Consider the following 18,400-nt stretch of genomic DNA (forward strand, 5'->3'; position numbering starts at 1 on the left):
TATTGAATACATATGGAAGTGTGATGCAAAATGAAATATATTGTAACTAGTTATGATAAATATATATTTTAGAGTATATGTTAGAATATTTTAATAGATAAAAAGGCATGAGATATATAATTATAATTACCGACCTTATTCTTGTATTAATTCTAATTAGCCCGTGCGGGAGCACGGGTTGATAAACTAGTTATCAAAATGGACGACTCGTTTTGATTCTGAAACATTCCTTTTGCTGGTCAATCAGTGATAGCAGCCATTCTCAACTATTAAAAAATCTGAGCAATTTCGTGAACCATTTTCCTGTCCTTTTTAGTTAGTATATATACTGGCTATGAGCAAATTGGAACCCTCCCATCTGTTCAGAATCTCAGATCATGGGAATTGTTATTTTGAAGAAGTCAAATCGTGACGGTAGAACTAAGTTTATTTGTGTGATTGGTGAGTCACCAAAGTAGCTACAGAAAGAGACCGAGGATTAAAAGTACCTACAGAAATAAAAGGGAACTAATGCGTGGTACAGTACTTCAACATGACATGTCTGCCGATCATTTGTGCTAATCATAGCTTCAATTTAACTCGAAAGAGACAGGATTAAGGAATGAGGCACTCTATCTTTCCAATGAAAGGTGGTAACCTGATAGGCTTTCACTTTCAGAAGCGATTACAGTGGATGCATTTTGCAGCCGCACTAATTCAGAATCCTTCGATAGATTCTTCACGTCCAGCAGCAAATTCAGCGCATGCAATCTTTCTGATGGAGACATTCAGAATCAGTCGACTTAAGTTACAGTAGTTTCTATTAAGGTTTATGACAGTCCAGCAAAACTATTTCTTAGCAGGATCCAGCAACAAATAGCAACATACCGGTGCTGCGACCATAAGCCTAAATTTATGATCCCAGAAACCCTACCGTACAGATAATATGAATCCTCACATTTGTTCCTAGCCCAGTCTGTCAGATTCGCTGACAATTGAGCAACTGGTACAAAATATTGCAAACATAGTCAGTCAGCATGTTTTAAGAAGCGATATATCGCTCAAAATCCATGGATCTCACAAGAAATAAGATGTGAAAGCACTACCCCAGAATGTGACAACGGTGATGAAATATAGCCATCTAGTATGTGTTTTTATCTAATTTTGCTGTTCTAGAGCTACAGTATACAAAGGGATATTAGTAGTATCATGAATCATGTACCCACATTCTATACATTCCCCTAGGAACTACCAAGCAACTAGTGCTGGAGCTCATTCCATCCTATGAACAAGTGATTAGACCCCCAATGACAATGCCACTGGATTTGTGGTCTTCCTGTTCTACAGCTTCGACCACAGCTTCGTAAAGCTTTGTCCATGAGCAACTATCACCTGTCTCAACCACATCCCAAAATGTCAAATTGGGGCTGGGTGGGCATGTGGCGACTACCATGTCAGCAATGCTGCCAACATTTGCGACTGATCGCGGGAAGTCCAATGCCAAGTTGTCAACTTTGTGTTCGTAGATTTTCCCATTCCGGTCAACCTTGTACCTCGACGTGCCACTGAAGCAGCCATATGATTCCCATGGGACACGGGGGTTGCCCCACAGCTCCCACCGGACGACTATTGAGTTCTCTGTCAGTTGCCAAATGCGTGATACATCAAGCCCAATTTCTCTGAATAGTAGGCGGCCATGGAACCTAAGTGCCCAGAATATAGTCTTGTAGTTGTCAATCCCATGGAATGTGTTCAGTGGGTCGATAAATGTGATGTCTTCACTGCAATAGATGTAAAAATATTTTGAATCTCCATTTTTACCTGAATAAGCACATACAAGCATGCCTACAACGGACTAAGTTTGCAAGAAAAGCAATTTATGCAGGCCTAGAATTCTTGTCAGGCATAAGTAATAAACCGGTTGTTCATTTATTGATTTCAATTCTCATTATTGCATACGGCAAATTATTAGTTCTGAAAGGCTTATACATAACTGGCATCCTCCACTTATAGAATGATGACTGGCATCACTGAGAAATCGCCATTATTTTTTATGATTGGCCATTATGCAAGCACAGAGTGACCATTGGCCGTTCAGTTTCTATGTTTGACCTTAATTCGATAGAAATACCAGGCTATAGTTAGCAGAAAGAATTTCTCAGTGATCAATAATCACCAAACTAACAAATCCACTTCATACTACAGATATATTGTTCGATTGTCAAAGGTCTAATCCAAAATTAACCGAAATAGCAACACATAAGGGCATAAGGGGGGTACACCGCCTCTTTTTACTCACCGATAGATATCGTAGTTGGGTTCCCGGACGAAGACATCAGGCAGGTCGTCTCGCAGTGTTCGCACCGCCGTCCCAAGATTGAGGTAAAAATCCGACCTTTGCGGGTCCCCGCCGCCCTTGCCCCGGTTCTTGGTCGCCGTGGACTTGGCCGACGGGATGGCGGCCTGCTGCGAGGCGCTGAGCAGGAGCAGGAGACTGAGGTGGCCCGGGGCTGCGGCCTGCGCCGCGCCGGACCCGGAGCCGTGGATCTTGCCGCCGCCGTGGCCTGGCAGGGCGAGCTGGGGCTTGAGGAGGGGGCTCGGGGGCAACTTGCATGACGGCGTGGCGAGCTTGGGAAGGAGGAACGCCATGGCTTCCTGCTTCTTGCTCTACGATTTTTCTGGTCTCCTCTGCTTCGTCTACGAGCCTCGGTGTCCCATGGAGAAGCTTCCAAATCCCACGGGGGCTGCGTTCTTGGGAGCTTGCGTTCGCGTGTGTTGAGAAAGGGAGGGGGATTTTTTTTTTTGAATCGGAAGGGGAGGGGGATTTGAGTGGCTCTGAAAGCTGCAGCAAGCCTGTGGGAGGAAAGATTGCAATTGTTGTGTCCGGTCCGACGTGGTTGTAGTTGTCTGGTTTTTCTTCTTCTTTTACGTTCCCTTCGTTGTTTCAATTCGTTGTTTCTCTAACAAATAGATAGATACTGCTTTTCTAAGTTTTTGAAAAACACTGCTTTTCTAAATTAATGGTACTAACTACCAAAGCAAAATGCTAATACTTGAGGTGCCGTCCAAACACTTGACGCATCAGATAGTCTGGTGAGGAGAGTAAAAATTAGGAATCTTTCAAAAAAAAAAAAGGGGGCGACTCAGTTGGGAGATGAGTTAGTGCCGTAGTAAGGACGAGGGGAAGCACCGAAGCACGTCATGCCTACTTGTTGGTTCTGTGGAGGAGGGATGATAGGAGAAAGATGATTAGGTAGAAGAAAACGCAGCCCAAAACATTCAAGGTATAGCCAAGTCTCTCCTAAATCTTAGTTTTGTGGCGGTGAAAATCTAGTTGACTGTCTACCCGGCGGTGCAGCTTTCATTCTACACATATATTCCTTTTATTTGCGTTTGAAGTTTTGATCTGCTAATTTTACTTCAACTCTGCGGTTGAAAAATTAATCTCTGCTATATAAGCTTCAAAACTGAAAAAGTTGAAATTCAGGTGGGAGGATTACTCGAAGCAAGATGAATCGAAGTGTCATGATATTATAGTATTTTCAATGAGCATGATATATGGTTTCTGTCTTTTTCCCAAACATGCTCCATAAAAATGGCATATTGGAATATGAATGTTACTGGGGCGATTAAATTGCTCGATACCCCTATGGAAAAAATGGGCTAGACCCTGTCCTCTGCACAAATTGAGGCCGACCTACCTTAATACACGACCCTTCTAAAACAAATATAGTCAGATATATGTTGCTACAATACTGAACAGGAAATAAAGCACTCGTCATACTCCTGCCCGATATGCTTTTCTTAAGGCATCATCTGAAAAGCAATTCATGTTCCCAACTCATCAGCAGATAGAGAAAGCTTCACGGAACGGGGTTCTTCCTCTTTGTTCTCAGGTTCTGAACTGTCAAAGCAAAAGAGTTCCGGTGCAACCACAGGAAAGGAGCAGCCTGCTGTGCTTGTTTTCCACAGCATTACATGATGAACGCACGTCAGCTTAACCGCTTACGGTAATCCCACACAACAATCCTTTCTTCTTTGTTTACCCCCGGAAAAAGTTATACTAGACCATTCTACCTTTCTTCTGGACAGCCGACAGATCTTCTCTAGTTGCAATTCACTGCGAGATGATGTATTATTGTAGTGAATTGCAACGACTAGGCTGCTTCATCTTCATATGCCCATCATATGATCCAGGCCTGGCTGAGGAGCTCCTCCCATGCCTCCCCCGCCTGTTACATTGTGCAGCAGCTGTTGGAGCCAACGCCTTGTAGCTGGGTCATCCTATGTTGGCAGTGCATCAATAGTAGTATTTGTTTGAGACATTTGACTTTGAAAACCATTTTGCTAAGGTAGAGCGTGATGATGGATTGGTGATAACTGATGTAAGAACGTGACTCACCCTAAGACAGTTATTAAATGTCCCATCTTTGAGCATATCAGGAAGGCAGCTTTGCAATGCAGCACAGGCCCTGAATTAAGAGGGGAAGTTAGAAAAGTCACATCGTTTGGAGAAATGTGTAAAATAACTTTGCATAACACAAATGATAGCACGAACCTGGGATTATCTGACAGCCTGAGGTAACAACGAATGATGTGCTTCAGCAGCCTTGTGGAGGGCTGATCAGCAAGTGAAACAACCATGTTTGCCAAAACACTGCCTACAGCAAAGAAACGCTCAGCAGTGGCACAGATGTAGCGCAACCCAACATCATCTAGGAGAATCTTTTGGACAATGAAGGTTGCCACCTGCATATGCATACAACAAAGCCTTTCAATCTCAAGCAAGTCAGGGTAGGCTAGAGATGGAACACATCAAGAACACAAACAAGGATATAAAAGTAAAACTTAGTGATCTATATTTTAAATTTTTAATACATGGAAAATTTATAATAAACATAACGTCACCTAAGAATAAAGGAGAAAGTCCAAATTACTACCTCCAACTATGATGAAAGTCCATGCTACCCCCCTAAAATATAAAACAGTTCATTTAACCCCCTGGATTTCCAAAACCAGCTCATTTTTCATCTTTGGTACTCAATCAAAACGGTTTTGACCACATGGACAGTGGATTTGCTTGTTTTGCTGACCGAGATGGCCATGTCATCCGTTATCGTCCACATGCTGACCCTCTCTCACTTCTTTTCTCCCCTTCCTGGCTGTCGCTGCCCCCCTCCCTCCTCTCTTCACAGCTCCTCTGCTCCTCTCTCATCTGCTTCTCCCTGCTAGCAAGCATGAGCTCCAACGGCAAGAACCAGAAGCATAGCAGCACCAGCGCCACATCTCCATGTTCCTATTCTGATTTCCTCCAACGAGCAAGCAATTCATGGAGGCCAAGGAAACTAGCACATTCTACTCCTCTCCACCACACTGCTGCTGCTCTACATCCAGATCAGAATTTTACAGCTTTAGCAATTAGTAGTTTAGCCACCACCTTTCACTCTTCCCCTCTCACCTCTTTGATTTCTTCTAGCCGCTGAAGCAACCAGCCAGCTGCAGCTCCAAGACAAGCCACCAGCACCTCCATCCTCGTCCTTCAACTTCATGCAAGCTAGCAGCCAAGCCCCAAGGCCAGCTCATGCGCTCATCTCCTTCCGAGTCGACGGATGCTAGAACTACAGTGCTCAGGCTGGACGGTACGGTGTGCCTTCGAGCTATTGTGTCATTCTCAGGAAAGAGCACTACTACGGGTCGGAGCTACACTGAGGTAGATGCCCACCAAGCTCCTTCGACTTCTGTCAGTGTCATCCACCAGGGGGGGGGGGGGGGATAGCCGGCATCAGCAAGAGGCACCAACAGGACGACACATGTGAACGGTCATTTGATGACGCAGCTGCCCAATCATCAAAAACAAGGAAAACCACTTCCACATACCAAAATACCAAAACCGGTTTTGAATGAGTGCCAAAGGTGAAAAATAAGCTGGTTTTAAAATTTTAGGGGGTTAAATAAACTGTTTTATATTTTAGGGGGTAATGTGGGCTTTCATCCTAGTTGGAGGTAGTAATTTGGATTTTCTCCAAGAATAAACTACAAAACTCAGATATTAACCTAGATCTAAGATGTTAAACAAATGGACAGGAACACATTCAAACACAATAGAAAAGAAGAAATACATAGACCAGGACACCAATGATCTGTTGCTAGCCACTCGCATATGCATAGTTGGCTAAGGTAGTGATGGCAATAACGTAGCTGAATAAGAGCTTGCATGGTCCATGGGACATATTTCAGCCTTAAATTTAGCACTAAATTCCACCACCAAAAGAAGCTTAGTCCCCCATAAGCTCAAATTCAAATATTCATTGCAGGGGGGGGGGGAGGGGGGGGGGGATGCAGCAACCATCTGACAGAACAGTAGGTTCAAGCGATAAAATGGTGCTGCTGAATTTAGCAGCATAGGACAGTCGCTGAATGGCCAGTTCCCTGTACGATTCACCTTTTAGCCTTTTGAATTTAATGCGGCTAGGCTTACCAGAGAAAACACTGGTACAGGACAAGAAGATTCTAGATATAACTGATGGCAGAGAAGTAGTAGTGCATAAACTTCAGACAATAAAACACATACCAAAACGTTTCACACCTTTGCCAAAGCTAAGCAGAAAATAAATGCTGATATTCAAACAAGAATTGAGTTGGCTAGCTACATACAGTTTTTGACAGCTCACTGCCCATCTCCATGGTTCGTAAGCACAGAGGAATTATTTCAGTTTGCAGCAAAAAACTGATGACTTCAGTATCATCAACCTGCATTATCACAAAAAAAGAACATTCTCATTAATGAATTGGTTACTTTTAGAGAAAGCAAGGATTTACTATATAACTATGTATTTGAGCAAAATGAAGGGAACATCCCGATATGTAGTAATATATTGATATATCATAAATTGACAATACAAAAACACCTTAATGGTCAATGACATAAATAACAAAGCTGCCAGTACTTGTGATTCGTCTCAGGTTAGTGCTGAAGTTAAACTGTGCATTATATTGTGCTAATTACATAACAGCTTAAGAGAACAACATGAATCTTCACTGATGAGATCTGTTTATCATATAGCATGCACCTACTAATGCTGGAGGCAGAGTCATTATAATGGATTAGCTAGTTCAGGTAAACTTCCAAGCACAAATTACCTTGACAAGAGCACCAATGACACCCAGGCTAGTAAGCCTTAAGTACTCAAAAGGTCTTGTTTTGCTGGTAGTATTCAGAAACGGGTACAGGTACAGCGGAATATGAGCTGAAATGAATATTTTTTCATCAATAGGGAGACAGAGGATAGGACTAATAATCGACATTATCAGTTCATTCAAATAACATTGTGCAAGGGCATGACTTGTTACCATTCAAGAAAAGGATCCTGGTCTCAGGATGCGATGCGACACACTGCAATAGTCAAACAAAGTTGAAAAAATAGTTAAACAACAAAGGTATTCCAGAATTCTAATGTGCTCCCTCTACAGTATCAGCGACCAGCAACAAAAAAAATTGAGCTACAATCCCCTTAGTTGGAAAAGCTTACCTGCAGAAGGGCAAGAGCATTGCAAACTCGGTTTGATGCACCAGGTGATAGTGTTGGAGGTGAAAGTGAGGGGTAGATAGACACGATCTCCTGTATAGGTTTCCAGGTTATGAAGCTGAACATGTTAAACCAAAAGTTCCACTACCAGAGAAAAAAATTAATATGACCACAAATGCCATGCTGATTTCAAGACAAACACTGACTTAGCACAATAAGAGATTCATTGCAGGGACACAACAAAAGGTGTAATGTATCCTCACACATAGCTTTCAGTCCTTTCTGTGTACAAGCATTCAAATCTTTTCTATTGATGGGCTAGGAACATACCTGGAGTAGCGCAGCAATTGTGCCAAATGAGTGCCACAGCAGCGGGGCAAGATCTTGAAATATCTCTCTTTTCTGAAAAAAGGTGCATTTAGAGACTAAGTAATTTTGTCTTGCAAAATCGTATTTCATATTAACAACTGAACTTACAAATCTACGATCGTTCAATTTCAGATCATCTAAGAACTCATTCACTAGAAATGGATCCTAGCTCAACTAGTTAGCACTGATAACAAAAAGATACTACATATTTGAAGCCACTTATTTGGGCATCCATTCATAGCCTGCAACCAAGGTACTAATTTTGCACAAAAACATAAGATTTAGGAAAGTATGTAGAAAGCTAACAAAATCGAACCTATTCTAAAAATAAACAAATGTGCCTCATAACGGAGATCTCGAATCACCGCTGGCCATGATACTTCTTACAAGCTGAGGCCTTGATCACAATTCAAGAAATCTAGCTAAAGTTGAAGCTTTTCAATCAAGAGAAAAGCAACTAGAAAATAATCAATGCATAGAGTAATCATTACACTAAACCACCAAAATAAACTAGGTTACTCATCAATACGACAAAACCTCATAAAAACCACCAAAATAAACTAGGTTACTCATCAATACGACAAAACCTCATAACGTAACGAGGGCGACAAAAGTGCATACGTCACAACGGCTGCATAAACGTCCTAAAAAATTATCCCTGAGTCAGACATACATGTGTTGGATAACAAGTGGAATCTGGCATGTCCAAAAATGTTTTGCCAAGTCAGACACCTGCACCTGAGTATGGCTCCAACCTCACCCGTAACGGATTAACACTAAGTGCAGCAGTTACTCGGATACCCATATCCTGGAAACCTTGGCCGATTCGGACAGCCATACACATCTAGGATACTGAGTGGTATTTGGCAATGTCCAAAAATGCTTTGCCAAGTTGGATGCCTGCACCTGAGTATGACTCCACCTCACAAGTGTAATGGAGTAACACTAAGGCCAGCGGTTACTCAGATACCCATGTTCTGAAAACCTTGGGTGATTCGGACAGCCGTACGCATGGTGGATGCTGAGTGGTATTTGGCAATGTCCAAAAATGTTTTGCCAAGTCAGACACCTATACCTGAATATGACTCCAGCCCTCACCTGTAATGGAGTAACACTAAGTGCGTATTTACTCGTACACCCATGTCCTGAAAACCTTGTCCGATTCAGACAGCTGCACGCGTGTCGGATACAGAGTGGTATTCGGCAATGTCCAAAAATGTTTTGCCGTGTCGGACACCTGCACTGGAGCATGACTCAACCCCGCACCCATGATGGAGTAACACTAAGGGCGACAGTTACGCAGATACCCGTGTGCTAAAGCCTCGTTCCGCGTACTAAAAGCCTCGGTTGATTCAATGTCACATTCCAAGTGATATTTGGTAGTGTTCAAAACTGATTTCCCAAGTCGGATACTTGCACCTGAGCATAATTCCACCCTGCGCAGGCATAAGTCACAAGGACAACCCGTTGACAAAATTCCATCAACAATCAACCAGAGAAAATTCCCACACAAATCTAACTGATAAGGTAGAGATCACTATGCACAAATCATTCCCCACGAGGGGGCGCTACAGGAGCTGCGGAGGGAACCTTGGAGAGCTCAAGCAGCGCGTTCTCGCGCAGTTCAGGGTCGCAGAGTTCCAGCACCAGCTGCTCCGCCGACGCCATCTTCTTGTCCTTGGCCGCCTGTCCCAGGGCGGGGCCGCTGCTGCTCCCAGCCACCGGCGAGGGAGACGGCGGAGAGGCCCCGGCGAACGAGGGGGGAATGGTGAGGGAAGGCTGCAGGTTCGCCATCTCACCTCAACTGCACGGCCGCAACGGAGCATCGATCACCACGAATTACTCAAAAATCACCAGCACAAAACGAATCGGGGGGCAGCGAATCGACCGAATAGAACTCGCAACCCACCTTATCCAAGGAAACGATCGAATTTCAGGTGGATCTTCACTCCGCCAGACTCACCTCCAGCCTCGGCGGCTTACCGGCGCGGAAGCCGAGGCTGCTTCAACCCGAAATGGACGCCGAAACCAGTCCCACCAAGAGCGACGTGCGGCGCCACTCCAGCGAACCCTACGGTCAGTTCGCTAAGGGCGCATCGGGCAGGCCAAGGAGAGGACTAGGAGGAGGAGGAGGAGACGAACGACGGCGAGCCGGCGATAAATATGCAGGAGACGGACGGGACACGGGAGGGGAACGGAGGGAGACGACAATGCAGGCCTAGCGGATCTCTCGTGGCCTTTGGCTGCAGAATGGACGGTCGGTGGGATCGGACAGTGTAGCGAGGGCGCAGGTATGGCCGGGCAAAATACCCGAACCCCGAACCCGAAAAATCCGAGCCCGAGCCCGAAAAATCCGAACACTAATTTGGGTTTCAACTCACGGTACCCGAAATTATTATGGGTAATTCGGATTTCAACCCACGGTACCCGAACTACCCGAAAAACTCGAACAATAGCCCAACCCAAATATTTTCACTCATTTCAGCCCAGTCCAACAAACCTTCCAAATTCCTTAACCCTAGGAGACGACCCCCAAGGCCCACAACACACCCCCCACCTCATCCCCCAGCCGCCAGGGGCCAACACCCCCCACGCCCCACGCCAGCACGCCGCTCACCGCCCAACCATCTCTCCGTCTCTCTCTCCAATCCTCTCCATCTCTCCACCAGATCAGGAGGCAAGGACCAAGAGCTCGGGTCTGCGCGACTGCCGGTCTCCCTGCTGCAGCGCATCCTCGCCCCCGCCGGTCTCCGCGTCGGCGCATCGCTGGCCGAGCCACCGACGACCCCGCCCCCGCCCCCGCCGGTCTCCGCGTCGGCGTATCGCTGGCCGAGCCGCCGCCGACCCCTCCCCGGCCGGTCTCTGCGTCCCTAGCCAAGCCGCCGCCGCAGGGCGCCCTGGCTGAGCCGGTCTCCTGCCGCGGGGCGTCGTCGCCGAGCCGTCGTCGCCTCTCTGCTGTGTTGCATATGTGAAGTGTGAGAAAATCGAGTAATTCGGGTAAAACCGAACCCGAACCCGAATTTTCAGGTTTTTCTTTTCCCAACTAATTTCGGGTATCATTTTTGGAAACCCGAAATACCCGAAATCCGAAATACCCGACCCGAAATTTTCGGGTAACCCGAATGCCAAGCCATAGGCGCAGGGTCTGGAAGTGCTGGGGGTGAAAATTAGCGGGCCAGGCCAGTGTCATGGGCCGAGCTTCACACTCTTATGTGGGTGCAAAATTTAAGCTAAGGGCACGTAGCGCAAATAATGCACTAATGCAGGGGTGCTTCTGCAAATTCCGAGACAACCCCGCTCCGATATAAGAAGTGCTCCCTTAGGGTTTCCGCCGCGCCGCCACCTCCTTCCGAGTCTCAGCTCCGCACCCCCCGCCGCCGCTCGACGCCCGCCGCGCAGCCATGGCGGAACAGGTAACGTTCCTGCTCTTCTTCCCGTGTCCTCTGCTTCGCCGCTCGACGCCACTCGCTCGGGCCAGTTCGATATGCGATGCACATTGAACTTCATTTAGATTTTGTAAAAAAAATTTCATTGCTGCAGTTCCATTGTAGGTTAACTTTTGGACTCCCGAGTCCTCACCGTGGCATATGGATTGTCTGGTGTCATTTGTACTTTCTATGTTCAAGTGCACTACTAAAGTGATCCATTTGTAACAGTGTTACCATGTACAGTTGTTTCAGATCATAACAATTACTGTGTTAGTTAGGGATGTTGCCAATTTATTCCTCTATGTATTTAAGTAGTTTCCAGCAGGTCGCCTCATAGTTCTAATGTTTTGCATCTGCCCATTTTCCAGACTGAGAAGGCTTTCCTCAAGCAGCCTAAGGTGTTCCTCAGGTGAGGGCCTATTGCCTCTTCCATGCTTTCTATTCTCCGTGAGCTACATACATTTCTTAACTGAAATTTTCTGCATAAATGTAGCACAAAGAAATCTGCCAAGGATAAGAAGCCAGGCAAGGGAGGCAGCCGCTTCTGGAAGAGCATTGGCCTGGGCTTCAAGACCCCCAGGGAAGCAATTGAAGGTATATTGAGTTCTCTCTATCTTCAAACTCCTTGCGTTTTTAAGGTGGCCATTGGAAGAATGCAGTGCTATGTACTTAATTTGGTAGCATAGTTCCAATTTCATTTGCTAACCTGGAAATCAACATTGGGTCTGGATTCCAAGTACTATAATATACCTGAATAATGTATTGTTTTCTGAGATAGTGAAGGACAAGAGGTGGCCTCCATAGTGTCCATCTGTTTTAAATGGTTTTCTATTGCTATCTAGCTCCAAATTTCGCTTGCTCATTTGGAAGACAACGAGGCCATAATACCAGTACTATTAAGGCCCACGAAAATAATTTATATTCTCATACAGGGACCTACATTGACAAGAAGTGCCCATTCACTGGAACTGTTTCCATCAGAGGCAGGATTATTGCCGGAGCATGCCATAGTGCAAAGATGAACAGAACCATCATTGTTCGCAGGAACTACCTCCACTTTGTTAAGAAATATCAGAGGTAAGTGAACTGTTTGTGGAGCCTAAACTCGCGTTCTCTTCCAAGTGAAATTTGATGTTTTTAATAAATGAGGTAAACTGTACACCTTGCAGGTACGAGAAGAGGCACTCCAACATTCCGGCTCACATCTCCCCATGCTTCCGTGTCAAGGAAGGTGACCATGTCATCATTGGCCAGTGCAGGTAAAACTTTTGTGATCTCAGAACTTGGTAGATCACCTTCGATGGCCATCTTGCTTGGTTTGTTGAGCTCTATTTTAGGGTTCCAACATTTACTGTTGAAATACAACACCATTGCAATGTCTAGTTTTCCAGTCCACTCAATAACCTGCCAAGGTAATATTGTTCATTGCTGTGAACAGGCCCCTCTCCAAAACTGTGAGGTTCAACGTGGTGAAAGTCATCCCAGCTGGATCCACTGATGGCAGAGGCGGGAAGAAGGCGTTCACCGCGGCCTGAGCTTTAGACTATGTTCCAAGAGTAGTCTATAGAATGATGTCTTTTTGCTAAAAATCCTGCTAGGCTGGTGTTTTCGATTATGGTTTGGAGATTGTTCGCTGTCTGAATGGAGTCTCATCACCGGAACATGTTACTCTTTATGGAATCCTCTCGTGCAAAGTTTTGTTATGATCTGTATTGTTTCCCCAATGCTGCTGTGGCTTCTGCGCAATGCTTTTCCCAGCATATCCGAGTCATTGTTAAAGAATTTTTTTTTTTTTGCACCGTGCCAGCAATATTTGTGCCTCAGTAGTCATAGTCAGTACATAAAGCTTGCAACCTATCTGGTGATGCATGCTACCCTGCTCCATTACAGCGTCCTGGTAGCGAGGCTGGTGGACACTGCTGGGGTTGAGGATCGGCCGGCCTTGATGGATCACAAACGCAGCTGTGGCAGCAGTTCGCATTGTGCTAATTGCTGATCAGCCTGTGAAATGTATACCGTGATCCTGTTTTGAACAGGGACTTGCAACTGTGATCGGCAGGTACCTGGCCATGATCTGGCACTACAAACGATATGCTGGAGAAAACTCGCGATGACTTCGAAATCCGAGGGCTACGTTACACAACACACAAAACATACAAGTGTACAACAACCTGATCATCCACATGCCTAGAAATGAAACATGCACATCCTGCAATCAATCCCTTACATTCGTTTTGCAGTTACACAGCTCTTGCCGTCATGAACAGCCCTATCTAAAATGATATCTCGCTCGGCGCATGGAATGTTCGCCCACGGCATATAGCTTCCAGGTTCTCTCCAGCGTAGGAGGAAAGTGGAGAAACTTCAACGCCTATGAGCCAAATGCAATGGTGCATCAGTGTGAGAAATGGTTAGAGAAGTAAATTATTTTTGGCAATTTAAAAGCTCCTGCTAAGTTTCTGAATATGGGAACCGGGAGAAAAATTACCTGTCATATACAAGGGCACAGAATGCGTCAAGAAGCCGCCAGCAGCGACAACCCATCTGCTATGGAGACGGAGCAGCATGAGTTTTGCGCTATCAGGAGTGTCATATGTTGCGCCGTTGGCATTCTTTACTGGTGCGAATTCCTCTTCCCGCATGACCTGGGAATATTCAGAAATATGCTGGTAACTGTTTGCTTCTCTTAAGAGACAGCATCAATAGAAATATGAAACCTATTATTATTAGTTCAAATTCAAACCTCAAAAAGTGCTGTAGATGGGGAGTAAGTGAAAGCATCGAATATAAACTGTTCAAGCTTCAGGCCTGTTGTATACCCATGGATGGAAGGAATCTTCTTCTCAGCTAGATGATATCTGGAAACAGAATTTTACAAATACCAGGTTCTGCATTACGATATAATGTACAGTCGGACTTGTTCATTGCCAGACAAAATTTACTTCCCATCGCATGTCTTATAGTAAAAATCACAATGCAGAACACTATAAAATTTTGTGTGCTGTTTCAAGTCTGGCATCCTCATTAATGAGTTAAAAATCCATATTTGCAACTAGATAACTAATGTGGTTTTCTACTCTGTTCTTGACAGAAGGTTTCTGAAATGTGTTAAGGAGGCAAACTAGAGAATACTCACACACTGTCCTTTTCAAGACTGTTTGCCACTTGGTTCAAAAAGTCCAAAGTGAACATATGCAGGCAGATCTACAAGAGGAGGAAAGAGAAAATATGTTGTTAGCTTATGCTTTAGATGGAGGAAGGATGGAAGGGGAGCAAGAAGCAAATGATATAATCATACATTGCTCCAACAATAACGGAGGCGCCCTGTTGATTGATTAATTTCAGTAGTCATAGCTGCATCCATTTCACTGTACTCAACTACAGAGAGAGGTCCACCGCGACCTCGTTGAACGAATACCCCAACGTTCTCTTGTGGATAGGCCTGTTGAGTATTCCTTTGACCATCAATGAGGTGCATTGCTATGATAAATGGTAGCCCACCAGTTGATGAAGCATGAGAAGTATTGGACTGTACCTTCCTAACCACTTTAGCAGCAGCGGATACACCTTTGTCAATGAAGTACCCTAGGAATGTCGGATCTGCAACACGAACCTATAAACTTGGCTTTAGTAAGAAAAAGAAAAAGCAAACAAAACAGAAGGATATCTCTCAAAATGAACATGCTCACCAGTGCGTTGTCAACTCCATAGCAATCAACATATTTCACACCTCGTGCAGCCATATCTTCCATCAACTTTTTGGACTTCAGAGCTGTGAGATGTTATGATAGTCAAACTAAGCATCATAAAGGATTAGTTTTTAAATGATATGATTGATTTTGCAGTTTTATGGGGATTACCAGCATATACTCCACCATTGCCATCAGGAGCCTTCGCTACCTAGTTTTCAGCATAGCATGGATAACAAGAATATCACAATTTAGAATTGGAAAATACTCAGTATCAAAACAATTTTGTAAAATGAAAAATTTAAAATCAGCAATTGCACTCCATGAGCAAACTCATAAATCAAATTGCAAAGACCAAAATCTGACTCCTGGCTGTACAAGGTCAAAAGAAAGATTAGAAGTAGAAGAAGATTGTACCCTATATGGTGTCTCCATAATAAATCTACCATCAGCGGAAACACATGGAAGTGTGCCTTGTTGAAAAAATGTCACCTGCCAAGAAAAGGTTTAAGCCTAATCGTGAAACAAACCTCTTACTATGAATTGGAGGTCTGCATTTGCTTGAAAGCATTATAGCACAGCCAAAAAAATAGTAGCTCTTACTTGATCAACGTCTAAGCCAAAATATCTACGGGTTTCAAAGAATTTGCGAGTGGCAGCATCCGTAAAAGGGCTTGTCATTATATACCAGTGGATCGGCATAGTGTTACTTGGACCTGCAAGTTATTATCAATTTGAGGGTGACAATCTGAAGCAAAGAACAGATAAGTAACATGAAAGTAGGTGCATTAGAAGTTACTACTTTCACTAGATTGAGCAGCCAGCTTTTGAACGCACAAAATCCGTTCAGCTTGGAGTTGGAAAAGTGACTTTCCAGATGGAAGCCCAATATCTAAGGCAAAAACGCAAGTTAGGATCCATCAAACACAATGGGAGTTCAAATTATTAGGAAAAGGCCAATTACACCATAAAATGGATGAACAAAGCAGAGAAGTATATGATTTTTATGCTTTTGATTAAAATTCATGGCATAAATAGATATCATGGAGAATACATGGTCTCCATTGACCAAAAAATTATATCATATGGAGCAAGAAATAATTGACAGCAGCAATAGCATACATCCATATGGTTCCAAAATGGGAAAAGAAAACCCATACTACTGCACATGTCAGATATGTGGTAAGTGACGGACAAGGAGTCAAGTTAAACCAACTTACTGAAACATCCCTTAGGATCTGAGCTTCCAAGTCGAGTGCCCTGTGCACAGTACAACATTAGAAGAAATATGATGAAGATGTCATTTCCCAATTCAGTGCAGAAATAGATATGCCAGGCAATATCTAGGAGAAGACTTCCCAGAATTCAGAGTACCTGACCACCGGCTAAAAGGACAACGGCCAGCTTCCCCTCGGAGATGGCTTTCAGCCCCTTCTTCCACCATCTTTCTTTGTCCTCTGGAGACCTGTCCTCCACCTTGGAGACACTGGATTCTGGCACGGGCTCCACGGCCGGAAGCGGCATGCCTGTGATTAGGATGAACACCACATAAGTACATAACGGAGGATGCCATTTAAAGATGCACGTGACGTAGCGTTCTACAATGGAGCAATGAATATTCGTCCACCTCTCACCTTGTGATCCAAGTGAGCGTCGAATGATCCGATCGATCCTTGAAAGATCTATACTCTGCGGAAATACAGTAGACAGTATGAATTAGTAATTGTCAGAGTGGTAAGCCTAAAACCACCCAAAAATGATGCATATTGCCTCCTGCTGATAGAACAAGAAATACAGTTTGTGAAAAATTTAATGGGAACTGGAAAATGTCCAAAAACACAGATTGAAACTGCAGGAAAATCATCTTTATCCACAAAACTTAGTTTAACTACTGAAAATCAGTAAGTAAAATAATCATGAAGAATTCCAGCTTAGAACGAAATGTATATGCAGAATTCCAACTCTGGACCAAAGGGTCTGCGCGGAATTCCTACCCCCAGTATAAAAGATTTATGCACAAATGATCCTGAATAACTAGTAAAAAAAGTTTCATGCGCGTCCCTGATGAGTGGGGGAGGAAGAGTCCATCACCAACCGGAACTCAAAATAACAACCGCACCCCAATTCCAACGCAAGAACAAACCTGGACGCGAAATTCCAGGTAAAACCAAATCTTTCCCGCGGAAAAAGCGATATCCTGGCCCCGGCACAGGCCAAACCACCGCGCATTGTTGCTCACCTCGATGTCCCGGACGAGGAGCTCCCGGTCCTCGGGCGAGAGATCGTCCCAGAGCGCGAAGGCGCCTTCCTGGTCGTAGTCCTTCATCCTCTCCAGCAGCGCCTGCGGCGGCGCGGCGCCCCACCTCCCCACGGGCCCCGGCGCCGACAAGCCCACCACCATCTCCTCCTTCATCCCGTCTCTTCTCTCCTCTCGCAGCGCACAAGCAAAGCAGCAGGAGCAGGTAGTGGGAGATGAGAGGGAGAAGGCGAGAAAGTGAGATTAGAGAGAGGGGGAGAGATCTGTGATTGGGCAATGATACTGGTTTGGGTTTGGCCAAAGATGCCAACTCGGACAACGGATTGTTCTCGGATCGCCGGCGGTGGGTGGGCCGCCTGCGCGGCGCGTTTATATACGGCGCGTGATCCCTGTGCATGTATCAGCCTCACTCTCATCTCATACCTCTGGATTAATTTGGACGCGAGCAGATTACAGCGAATGCCGTGGGACGGTTCCTCCAACAACAAAAATCTAATCTTGTCATCTCCTGTACGGATATGGTTATATATTGGTCACTGGTCAGGATTGTAAACCCTCCTTAAGTACCATCAGCTCCTCTTTCATTTTCTGCAGGTTCAGTTTGGCATTGCGGTGGATCTTCAGAAGGAGAATTATTCAGGAAATTCTGGTTTACAACTACAGTAAATTTTGCAGATTCAGGCAGCAAAGCAGAGAGAAAGCCTTTGTGGCTCCCGGAGCAATGACCAAGGATGGCTAAACGAAGAACATCCACCTCGTTACCAGTGCCTGCCCATTTCAGGCCCCTTCTGTTTCTTGTTTCTTAATCAGTTAATCACATGATGCAGAGGATAAAGCATCACCTACCCACCCACACAACCCACTGTCTGACTGACACTGAGGGTCATTAGAGGGCACCTAATCTGTGGCCTTTGTACTGACAGGAGATAGGAGTAGCAATAGACGCAGCAACATGGGACAGTAGCACCAATTCTGCAATTCACCATGCAGTCCTTGGACAGTTGCTCCAATGGTCGAGGCACGGAGCATGTGCAGGACAACACAACACTGCTTTGGGTTCCTGGCAGTTCTTTTTTCTAAAGCCTATCTGACTGGTTGACACCTGACCTTATGAGATGATCTGCACGACACGAGCATGACTCCCTGACGCGT

The 18,400-nt window shown here is 44.9% G+C and overlaps 4 protein-coding genes across 4 annotated transcripts; 1 reads left to right on the plus strand and 3 right to left on the minus strand.

The window, feature by feature from the left end:
• Window positions 1-1,004: 1,004 nt before the first annotated feature.
• On the minus strand, window positions 1,005-2,841 carry LOC120683226. Its single transcript, XM_039965263.1, has 2 exons — window positions 2,279-2,841; window positions 1,005-1,760 (listed from the first exon to the last, which is right to left on the minus strand). Exons 1-2 carry the CDS (start codon window positions 2,626-2,628, stop codon window positions 1,262-1,264), a joined length of 849 nt encoding a protein of 282 aa, XP_039821197.1. The 5' UTR covers window positions 2,629-2,841; the 3' UTR covers window positions 1,005-1,261.
• Window positions 2,842-3,606: 765 nt separating this feature from the next.
• On the minus strand, window positions 3,607-10,142 carry LOC120683225 (CCR4-NOT transcription complex subunit 9-like). Its single transcript, XM_039965262.1, has 10 exons — window positions 9,784-10,142; window positions 9,465-9,678; window positions 7,836-7,907; window positions 7,509-7,598; window positions 7,330-7,372; window positions 7,120-7,226; window positions 6,634-6,729; window positions 4,538-4,728; window positions 4,382-4,451; window positions 3,607-4,263 (listed from the first exon to the last, which is right to left on the minus strand). The coding sequence occupies exons 2-10, from the start codon at window positions 9,666-9,668 to the stop codon at window positions 4,153-4,155; spliced, it is 984 nt and encodes a 327-aa protein (XP_039821196.1). The 5' UTR covers window positions 9,669-9,678; window positions 9,784-10,142; the 3' UTR covers window positions 3,607-4,152.
• A 983-nt stretch (window positions 10,143-11,125) lies between these two features.
• On the plus strand, window positions 11,126-13,026 carry LOC120681620 (40S ribosomal protein S11-like). Its single transcript, XM_039963194.1, has 6 exons — window positions 11,126-11,287; window positions 11,671-11,711; window positions 11,796-11,896; window positions 12,235-12,379; window positions 12,472-12,561; window positions 12,741-13,026. Exons 1-6 carry the CDS (start codon window positions 11,276-11,278, stop codon window positions 12,835-12,837), a joined length of 486 nt encoding a protein of 161 aa, XP_039819128.1. The 5' UTR covers window positions 11,126-11,275; the 3' UTR covers window positions 12,838-13,026.
• Window positions 13,027-13,397: 371 nt separating this feature from the next.
• Window positions 13,398-17,709, minus strand: LOC120681619 (UDP-N-acetylglucosamine diphosphorylase 1-like). The gene is made up of 15 exons (XM_039963193.1): window positions 17,231-17,709; window positions 16,626-16,680; window positions 16,366-16,517; window positions 16,212-16,251; window positions 15,794-15,883; window positions 15,595-15,707; window positions 15,409-15,483; window positions 15,163-15,202; window positions 14,992-15,074; window positions 14,838-14,915; window positions 14,601-14,744; window positions 14,439-14,506; window positions 14,046-14,160; window positions 13,791-13,947; window positions 13,398-13,673 (listed from the first exon to the last, which is right to left on the minus strand). Exons 1-15 carry the CDS (start codon window positions 17,402-17,404, stop codon window positions 13,576-13,578), a joined length of 1,482 nt encoding a protein of 493 aa, XP_039819127.1. The 5' UTR covers window positions 17,405-17,709; the 3' UTR covers window positions 13,398-13,575.
• Between the last annotated feature and the right edge of the window lie 691 nt (window positions 17,710-18,400).

This window comes from Panicum virgatum, chromosome 7N (assembly GCF_016808335.1).
Source record: "Panicum virgatum strain AP13 chromosome 7N, P.virgatum_v5, whole genome shotgun sequence".
NCBI lineage: Eukaryota > Viridiplantae > Streptophyta > Magnoliopsida > Poales > Poaceae > Panicum > Panicum virgatum.

Excerpts from the sequence above, each read along its gene's own strand:
- LOC120683226 (XM_039965263.1), bottom strand. The coding sequence starts at position 2,628 with ATGGCGTTCCTCCTTCCCAAGCTCGCCACGCCGTCATGCAAGTTGCCC. Across the intron at positions 1,761-2,278 it reads CCCAACTACGATATCTATCG|TGAAGACATCACATTTATCG; the intron begins GTGAGTAAAAAG and ends CATCTATTGCAG.
- LOC120683225 (XM_039965262.1), bottom strand. The coding sequence starts at position 9,668 with ATGGCGAACCTGCAGCCTTCCCTCACCATTCCCCCCTCGTTCGCCGGG. Across the intron at positions 6,730-7,119 it reads TCATTGGTGCTCTTGTCAAG|GTTGATGATACTGAAGTCAT; the intron begins GTAATTTGTGCT and ends GTGATAATGCAG. Across the intron at positions 4,452-4,537 it reads AGGCTGTCAGATAATCCCAG|GGCCTGTGCTGCATTGCAAA; the intron begins GTTCGTGCTATC and ends CTCTTAATTCAG.
- LOC120681620 (XM_039963194.1), top strand. Across the intron at positions 11,712-11,795 it reads CAGCCTAAGGTGTTCCTCAG|CACAAAGAAATCTGCCAAGG; the intron begins GTGAGGGCCTAT and ends GCATAAATGTAG. Across the intron at positions 12,380-12,471 it reads TTTGTTAAGAAATATCAGAG|GTACGAGAAGAGGCACTCCA; the intron begins GTAAGTGAACTG and ends TACACCTTGCAG.
- LOC120681619 (XM_039963193.1), bottom strand. The coding sequence starts at position 17,404 with ATGAAGGAGGAGATGGTGGTGGGCTTGTCGGCGCCGGGGCCCGTGGGG. Across the intron at positions 14,916-14,991 it reads ATGGAGTTGACAACGCACTG|GTTCGTGTTGCAGATCCGAC; the intron begins GTGAGCATGTTC and ends CCAAGTTTATAG. Across the intron at positions 13,948-14,045 it reads CATCTACAGCACTTTTTGAG|GTCATGCGGGAAGAGGAATT; the intron begins GTTTGAATTTGA and ends GAATATTCCCAG.